We start from the raw sequence: 10,185 nt of genomic DNA, 5'->3' as shown, positions 1-10,185 counted from the left end.
GACCGTTCTAGAGGTCCGATCACGTCATCCGTCAAGACTAACGAGTTTCCAATCCATCTGTTCAATCCGTTCATGATCATCCTGTACATCTACTATGTTTAAAAAGAAAAATTCACATATCAAATAGACTAAATTCATATCATATATTATATGGTAATATATTACATTTTTATTATATATCATGCTTCTTCATCACTAACTTGGCAAGGGATAATTTTCCATAAGCAGTTCACATCCTTCAAGATACCCTATCTATTGATTAGTTAGACACAAACCATCATTCACTGAAAAAATATCACACTAACATTTTGCCGTCAGTGTCTACAACCTTTCTCCTTCCTCCAAACAAAATAATAATATTTCCAATAGTATAAATATTTCAAATTTATTTAAGTTGGTCCCTTGAAAAAGTTTAGAAAGATATCTTGCATCTGCCAATTATGGTTTAATAGGAATATAAATATGGAAAAGAAAATGTATATTGTCAAAACTCAAAAGAAAGGTTATGTGTCACAAGTTGTGCTAAGATTGGTTTTGTACATTTTACCAAGAATATTTCTTATTCAATAAGTTTGTTGTTAGCAAAAAGTTTCATGCAACATTAAATTGCACAACCTTATGAACATATAAATATTACACCAATTATTCAAAGCTTAGTGCATAACGCCATAACTGCACAAAAAATAAAAACAAAAAAAAATAAAGAGAGAAAATGGGTTCTAAGTACTCTTCTTCCTCCCATTTTCTTTTGTCTTCAAAGCAAAAAACTTTTGTTATTCTCTTGCTTTTTTTCATAATCATCCCACTCATCATTCCTTTTGAGAAGCCAAATAGTGTTCCTAATCTCACAAACAGAATCAAGTTGGTGGAGAAAACAAATTTAAAGCCTCCTTGGTTTGATATCATAGAAAATTCCATTGGTAGAAGCAATAGCATTAACATAGGCCTTGTTAACATTAACAAAAGTGTGGAAACTACCCTTTATCAAGAACTAACTTCACTTCATCCACAAGTGGAGAAAGTGGTATCCGTTGACTTTGACCACGTCGACGGAAGCTTGGCATGGAAGGATCTTTTTCCGGTGTGGATCGACGAGGACGAGATAAACAGCAAGCCGAAATGCCATGACATGCCAATGCCAACTTGGGAAGATTATAGAGACATCAATGTGGTGGTTGCAAGAGTTCCATGTGGGAACAGAACAAAAAAGGGAGGGGTTAGAGATGTGTTTAGGTTGCATGTTAATTTGGTAGTGGCTAATTTGGCTGTGGAGAGTGGTTGGGTGAAGAAATTGGATTCTTATGAACAAGTTTATGTTGTGTTCATTGGGTCTTGTGAGCCCATGATTGAGATTTTCAGGTGTGATGATTTGTTGTTGCATGATTCATTATTGGGTGAGTTTTGGGTTTATGAACCTGATTTGAGAAGCTTAAGGCAGAAGACATTAATGCCTGTTGGTTCATGCCAGATTGCTCCTCCTTATGCTGAAATAGGTATGCTTTTTTTGTCCTAATAAATGTTGGTGGCTCTTTTTATTTTTGGAAAATAATCATGCCATCAGATTCTTGATTTTACCACTCTTCGCATCATTATTACTAGATTGTTTGTTTGTATGAATTTAAAAAAAAAATCAAATAGAATTATAAAAGAAGGTTTTGTCTTCAATAAACCAACTAGAATATTGAATGAGTGAGAAAGAGTCTAACAAATTTTGTGATTTGTAATTATTAATTAGTCATCATAAAATTACATTTAATTTAATGGATAAAATTATTTATTTATTTTATTGATTAAATACTATTCAGATTTTAATAAAAATACTGCCCTAAACTTTCTCATATTGAATTTTAATAGTCCTTCATCATAAACAATTTTAAATTATATCAAATTACTCTTTTGTTATCTCCCTTTTTTCTTTTTTGAAAAAAAAAATCACCAAATTATCATTTTTCTTCTTTCTCGTGAGACAATAAAAAAGCCATATCACATCAAACTACTTACATATTTTCTTTTTCCAGCAAGATCACCACCATATGTTCTTTGAATTATGGCCACACACACTCGATCATCAACATTAATCTATGTTGACGAACCCGGTAAAAAGATCAATGTCTTCACAATTTACCAAACATAAGACTGGCTTCCTTATTATTCTTTGTTTTTAAAATCCATCTATTAACCAAGCGAGACACCACGGTGGTGCAATGTTGTGGAAGTAATTAAGTGGATTTTATCACACACAACATAGTAAACTACAAATATTTTCTAAGGCCGTTGAAGCTGAATTTTTTATTATCCTTAAGCAAGCATGAAATTAAAGTTGCCAAAAAGAAAAATACAAGTGGAAGATGGTACAAACGTACATCTAGATCTAGCTATCTTAGAACTTATTATAAACGATGTATTGATCAAGTTGCACAGAAACTGCATGAAAAATAGTGCACCATATCATGATTGTGATCATTTTTCTTTGAATCTTAAAGATGATGATGATTTATAGTTATAAATTTTTATTAATTTTTAAAAATTTCTTTCACAAGAAATTGTTAAATAATAGTCGGAAATGGGGTTCTAATTGTATCTGGATTTTTGTGATTACAGAAAGAAAAAAAAAAAGAGAAAAAGAAGAAGAAGAAAAGTTTATTAGAAAAGATAAAATTGGTATTTCAAATCATATTATTTTTAATATAATATAATTATTAAAAAAGTATTTTTTTTATAACAAATATTTTTTATCTCGACCATTTGTTTACATTTTTTAATGGCCAAAATTTTACATCTTAGACCATGAAAATTCTGAAGATTCTTCTTTCCCTAGTGAAGAATTCTCCTTATAAGAAATATATTACTAGTACTATTCTGTGGAGTATAGATCCCACGCTGTATAAGAGATATATTCCATTCTATGATGATAAAATGATAACACAAGTGAATAAATTATTCTATTATTATTATTATTATTATTATTATTATTATTATTATTGAATTTCAATTCAGTTTTTCATGACAATGTTTTGCTTTGAGTCTATGAAAAGTATGGTACATGTTAAATAAAGATGTGATTGACTTTCAAGAACTTGTAGTGGGTTCTCTGTTCATATGATCTCAAAATATTTATAAATTTTATTTATTTTTCTTTTTTCATGTGATTTGAATATTTGATCACCAATGTTGGAGATCGAAAAGTAAGAAATAAAAGGAATGTAGTTTATAGAGAGGATTCTCTGTTTCTCTATTTGGTGGATCCTTGTCACGAAGGTAACCGCATAGAGCAAATACAACGGTTTTCATAATAATAATAAAGTTAAATTATACAGTTGGTCTTACATTTTTAGTGAAATTATAAATTAGTCTCTACACTTTAAAAATTTATAATTGAGTCTCTAAAGAGAATTAAAATTTGCAATTTAGTTTCCGCCGTTTAAAAAATGTTTGATTTAACAGAATATTCTCAGAATATTCTCTATTTTGAACATGTAACCTGCACATGTTTGACAACAGAAACTAATTTGCAATTTTAGTGAAAGTATGCGGACCAACTGTGTAATTTAATCATTTGAAGTGACCAAAAACTCCCTAAGCTATCTGAACCTACCCCATCCCTCCCCAACTCTCTCACTCTCACTTTCTCACTTTCTAAAACGACACCTGAACCCCACCGCTCTCTATCTCTCACCTCGGTTCACCGTCGCTACGCCGGATCCACCGCATTTGTGCTCACGAGTCGGGTCTCGTCTCCTTTCTCCATCTCGCCTCTCTCATCCGACAACTTTTTCTTCTCTTCTAAAAATATTCTGTTAAATCAAACACTTTTTGAACGGCGGGGACTAAATTACAAATTTTAATTATCTTTAGGAACTAAATTATAAATTTTTAAAGTATAAGAACCAATTTGTAATTTCACCAAAAGTATAGGGACCAATTGTGTAATTTAACCTAATAATAATAAGGAAAAGTATAAGTAACTAATAACATTTTTGAACAATGTGTGAATAATGTGAATTAATAGGGTTAAAAGAGTAAATTTAAATGAATAGCATTAAATTAGAGTATAGTGTATTTTTATTTGAATTGGTGGTTGTTCATATTGTTTAAAATAATAATAATAATAATAATAATAATAATAATAATAATAATAAAAGCAGTTTAATGAAGACATTATAAAGAAACGAATATAGTACACACATATTGTAAAAGTATGCTTTTGTTCAATCAATATAAAAATTAACTAATCACAAAACCATGCAGCGATGGAATATGATTCATTTTGGTGATGGTTATTTGTACCATCCTTGAATAAAGTATTAGTGAGTGTTACTGAATATTAAGATACATATACATATTTATGTAGATAAAATATTATGCATATTTTACGAAAGCATATGCTCATCCTGTCATCTATGCTAACACGTGTAAGAATTATTAATGAGTATACATGGTTAAATTAGTTTTTGAAAGGTTATGAGATCTTTTAATTTGGTTTTCAAAAGATTTTTTTAATTAAACTTATTTTTTAAAAATTTTAATTTAGACACATTAGTTTTTTAAAAATTTTCTACGTTCACGATATTAACAGAAATTAACATACATGACACGTTAAATTACATATCTGTACACTCCTCTATATTTTAATTGACAATCATAACACGATATTTTTATAAAACTTAGTCAAATCAATCTCTAAATAACTATTGCATATATATCCCTTTCTTATGGAGTATAGTTGCAGTGGTTCAGACGGCAAAATTTGAGGTCATCAGTGTGGTTGAGCTGGAGGTCGCGGTGGTAGAAATGAAGTGTGGTTGAGATGGAGGTTGCGGTGGTAGAAATGATCAACTTAGAGGTGCTGAAAATGTTTAATAAACTAGAATGAAATTCTAACTCTAAAAACATTTTTCAATTTCAGATAAAAAAACACTAACAAAAAATAGAATTTAACAATGGTACAATTCTAAAAAGAAGTTTAATAACAGAAAAAAAATTTCCTTCCATAAAATTGAATTCCATGAAAAAAATGCAAATACCAAAACTAAACAACAAAATACTAAACATAAACAATGAATAGAGAAATTCATAGCCAATAAACTCTTTTTTAATATTCAGAAAAACAGACTTGTGAACAAATTTCATGAATTAACAAAGAGCAAAACTATAACCCCAGAGACGATTTTCAATTCTAACAAAAAAAAACACTAACAAAAAACAAATTTTATTAATGGCACAATCCTAATAACAAGTTTAGTAACAAAAAAAACCTTTAAACAATAACGAAAATGGTCGTCAGTCACATCTGCAATCATTACACCAAAGTCACCCCTCAATAACAAACTCACAAACACATCGCGCCAGATGCTTTAATCGGCGGCGATGATGAAGATTTCTTCGTCTTTTCTTCAGCGACGTCAAAAAGAAAGTGAGAGGGAGAGTTTTGTGAGAGAAATGTCGTTTCAATCACTACCTCTCACCATTTCTTGTCATCCCATATGTGAAACGTAAATAAATTCTCGCCGGAGAAGACGCACACGACATCAGCCATTAGTCGCACGTCAAAATCCAACCTAGTTCGTCTTCCAGCGAGCGTCGTTGCTAGATTTATAGAGCAACGAAGAACAAGAGTTTTTTCTACTGAGAGTGAAGGGAAGTGTGGTTGAAGAATGAAGACTAATCCATAAGACACGGTTTCGATGAATCAGTTCTCCTTGACTTAAAATGATGTCGTTTTATATGGTGAGATGTAATTTAACATGCTAGATCAGCTTTTGTTATCGACGTTAGTGAGAGAAGTGATGGAAGGACTATCATGACTAACTTAAAATCTTTTAGGGATGAATTTGATTAAAAAAATATTTTAAAAACCAAAACAGAAATCCCATAATTTTTTAGGAACCAATTTGATTATTTACTCGATTATTAATTGTGTTTTATCTTATAAATAACTATCAAGAATGTGTTAAGTAAGTTATTAAAATCTGGTGTTTTATCTAAAAAAAAATTGTTTAGAAAAATCATAAAAGAATACTTTATATTTTCATTTTTGCTTTCACCTCTAATTGTCTTTAAAATGTTTAAGAAAAGAGTTGGACAAGTAACAATTGTTGATATGATTGATGATTTGCAAGGCAAAGAGGTATGGAGGGGCTACATGTCACAATCAGCAGCAACAGAAAATTACAATCAAACCATGATGAAGTTACCAAGATTTGCCTATGTGACAGTTCTTCACTCATCAGAAGCATATGTTTGTGGTGCAATAGCATTAGCACAAAGCCTCCTTCAAAGAGAATCAAGCACCCTTCAATACAACAATTACATCATAGATCTTGTTCTTCTTGCAGATGATTCAATTACTCCCAAATCCATAAGGGGTCTCAAAGCTGCAGGGTGGAAAATCAAGCGCATAGAAAGGATCCTTAACCCTTATGCTGAAAAGGGTACCTACAATGAATGGAACTATAGCAAATTAAGAATATGGCAACTCACTATGTATGACAAAATCATATTCCTAGATTCTGACCTATTAGTCCTCAAGAACATTGACGATTTCTTTAGTTACCCTCAATTATCCGCCGCGCCTAACGATTTCACGTTGTTTAATTCGGGGATGATGGTGATCGAGCCGTCGCAATGCATGTTCAAGCACTTGCTAGACAAAACTTTAGAGATCAAATCATATAATGGTGGTGACCAAGGTTTAATCAATGAAGTAATAACATGGTGGCATAGGTTACCAAGAAAAGTTAATTTCCTTAAGAACTTTGAGCCTTTGCCAGGGGAGAATGAGAAACATGAGATACCAAACGAGTTGTATGTGATGCATTACTTGGGGTTGAAGCCATGGATGTGTTACAGGAACTATGATTGTAATTGGGACATGTTAAAATTACATGTTTTTGCTAGTGATTCAGCACACCAAAGGTGGTGGGAGGTTTATGACAACATGCCAAAAGTGTTGCAAAGTTATTGTGGACTTTCTAAGAAGATGGATGAGAGGAACATGAAGAGGAGACAGAGGGCAAGAAATAATAGAAATTTCAATGATGATCATTGGAACATTCAGGTTAAGGATCCAAGAAGGAACCGTCTTGCGGATCATTATAATTAATTAACGATTAATGTTAGGTAATCAACTTTTTATTAATATTAGTCCATTTTTTAAAATTAATTTATTTATTTTAAATTTTAAAATTTAAATTATAGAATTTCAACTTTTATATCCTAAATTATAAATCCTAAACTATAAAGTTGACTAGTATTAATTAACTAAAAATTATTTCTTATATTTTTTTCTTAATTATAATATAAAAAATACATACACACTAAAAATTAATTAGTATATAAATAATATATTATTTAATTTATTTTTAATTTATATTTTATATTTATTTAGTCTATTTTATATGACTAAATTTTAGTGGATACGTAATATAATTGTAATATAATAAGATCATGATATGTATCTATATATAGATTCTAATCACACTTGAAATCTTTTATAACTTATATATGTATTAATTCATGTTTATACCAAAAATATGATATTATATAAAGAGTTTTACACTATAATTTTTTATTATTATTTTAGAAAATTGTAAGAATTAAATAATTTTTTTAATAATTCAAAATGTTATAATTAAGTAGTGGTATAAAATAGTTTTAACTATTCCATTAAAATTAAAATTTAAAACGGTAACTAGTTCTAGAGGTTATAAAGAAAATAATAAACACCTAACTCAATCTTTGTCTATATTAAATTAGGACAACACAATTCCTCACAAAAAAAGTAATCCACGCCTGTCCTTGTTTATGAATATTAAACTTATTTTTATATGGTGATTAATTTTTTGTGTTAAAGTAATATAATTGTATAAAATAAGTTCTATATTTACATTATTAAAATCTTTTAACTTTTTGAATTTATTGAAAAATTAATATATTTAGGTGAATTTTTTCTAATATATTAATTTTAATAAATTAAATAAGAATTAATTTAAAAATAAAAGAATATCATGACTTAATTTTTTTCTATAAAAAAAATTTGGATATTTTTGTTGAAATTGGCCTTTTATTGAAAAAATTTGAATATTGCTATAGGTGGAACAGGTCTAATATATAAGGTGGATCATAAGTCATAACTAAAATACAGAATACGTGTTGAACATTATATGTGTGCCATGTTTGGACGAGTCCTTGACAACGCTGTAATAACATTCCTTGCGTATCCCATTGTCAAATGACAATATTAGACAAAACACTACTTTTATTTCTATACTTACTAAAAATAATTTCTAAAATATCAACTGTAGTAAAATTTTAAAAATTAGTCAACTAGTCTTTATATAATTTTTTTATAATATTAAATTTATAATATTTTTTGGACGGAAATACGTGGAAGAGGGCGCGATGAATTATTTTATGCATAGATAGAGACCGATGTGAATTACTATTTTGATGAGAGATCGCATTGTCCTAATTTAATATAGACAGGGATCGGATTGAGTGTTTACTCTAAAGAAAAAGAAAATGTAATTGTTGTTGTTAAAACTATATGCACAAAGTTATTGCTGTTAAAACTATTATATATTATTTTTATTGTACGCTTTCATTGTTAATTCTGTTGTAAATTTTTAGTATCATTATTGTAGCAAATGTATTATGATGTGTTTTTTTTAATTTTAAAAAAATTGTAGTGTGTATTTATTATTTAATATATATAGAACGAGAAATTATTATAAGTCAAATGAGAAATTAATACCCCGTGTGCTCTATCCGTCTGAGAGTAATATCCTATTCCTAATGTAATTAATTTCAGTCAATTACATTATATATTGTGCAATATTTTTATTAATCCACTTTCCCATAAAGAAAAAGGAGTATTACTCCAAAAGTCCAAATATTTATTTTAAGAAATTTTAATTAGATATTTTAGTTCTCAATAAATTTTAACTATTAAATTAGTTTACAGTTTTTATTTTCTAAGCAAATTATCATACATCATATTCTGCTAAAATATTTAGAAAAATTAATTCTATCATTATTTAATATAAATATATAAAATCTCTTAAAAACTTTTTAAAATTCTCATCATATCAAATTTTTAAAATAAACAAACAAAATAATGTATATTTATCTATGAACTAATAATTTAACAAATGATTCGATAATTAAAATATGTTGACACATAAAGTGCAACAAAAATTCCTTATAAAGTGTTTTTGATATATTACTTAAAAAAGAGAAATAAAAACCTGCAATTAACTGATTATTATTCTTTATTCTTTAAGTCTTTACGTCGTACATATTCATATTGACCTGTATTTATTTATATTTTGAACTTATTCGTATACGACTTTGATATAGGCATATCTAATGTGTAAAAAAAACTTATTAACTTAATTATTTATATGAAATACATTAAAAATAAATTAAATACGAAAAAATGTGATCTATGATATACGGACACTGATATGGACATGGGATACAACACAATACGGAATACGTCGACACGCGAATTTTAAAATATTATAAGACACGCTAACACACATACTAAAATATAAAGTATTTTGAAATATTATAAAATATAAAATATTTTTTAAATAAATTGTAATGATATTTTGATATTTTATTGATATTAAAATATAAATTATTTTTTTATTATTTAATGTTTTATTTTAATTATATTAAGTATTTAAAATATTTGTTATTTTAATAAATAATAATATATACTATAGGAAAGTTATCACGTATAAAATATTCCTGTGTACAATTGCGGAACTTCATGTTCTTGTGTACTATCAAGTTTCCAGCAATATTTTTGTCTTCTAGTGAGCTTTGGGATTACCATATTAACCCTTGAAGTAGACATGAAATTATTCAATTGGTCAGCTAAGAATAGTTCACACTCCAAATATTTGTGGCTTAATTAGTGGTCTAGTTTTTGACTCAGTCAAAGTGTATAAGAGTAATTAAGTAGGTGATAGAATAATGACTCCTCATTTGCAATACACAGTATTTGAAAATATTTTGATTTTTATGTAAATTTAAAAATAATTATTTTACATATTAATATTATTATAGAGCAATAACTAAATATGTTAAAAAACTAATACTGATAAAATTAAACAATTTGTTAATAGGAAGAAAATTAAGTATAATTAGAGTAGATATTTATACAATATACAAAAAAAT

General features: G+C 28.0%; 1 protein-coding gene across 1 annotated transcript; it reads left to right on the top strand.

The window, feature by feature from the left end:
• Positions 1–688: 688 nt before the first annotated feature.
• Positions 689–7,139, top strand: LOC130951517 (putative UDP-glucuronate:xylan alpha-glucuronosyltransferase 4). Its single transcript, XM_057880185.1, has 2 exons — positions 689–1,493; positions 6,120–7,139. The coding sequence occupies exons 1-2, from the start codon at positions 713–715 to the stop codon at positions 7,100–7,102; spliced, it is 1,764 nt and encodes a 587-aa protein (XP_057736168.1). The 5' UTR covers positions 689–712; the 3' UTR covers positions 7,103–7,139.
• Positions 7,140–10,185: the final 3,046 nt, after the last annotated feature.

This window comes from Arachis stenosperma, chromosome 9, assembly GCF_014773155.1.
Source record: "Arachis stenosperma cultivar V10309 chromosome 9, arast.V10309.gnm1.PFL2, whole genome shotgun sequence".
In the NCBI taxonomy this organism is placed as follows: domain Eukaryota; kingdom Viridiplantae; phylum Streptophyta; class Magnoliopsida; order Fabales; family Fabaceae; genus Arachis; species Arachis stenosperma.
Note: the sequence above shows the minus strand (reverse complement) of the source record. Positions and strands in the feature narration are given on the sequence as shown.

Coding starts and splice junctions, on each gene's coding strand:
- LOC130951517 (XM_057880185.1), top strand. CDS start 713: ATGGGTTCTAAGTACTCTTCTTCCTCCCATTTTCTTTTGTCTTCAAAG. Junction 1,494..6,119: donor TCCTCCTTATGCTGAAATAG/GTATGCTTTTTT, acceptor ATGATTTGCAAG/GCAAAGAGGTATGGAGGGGC.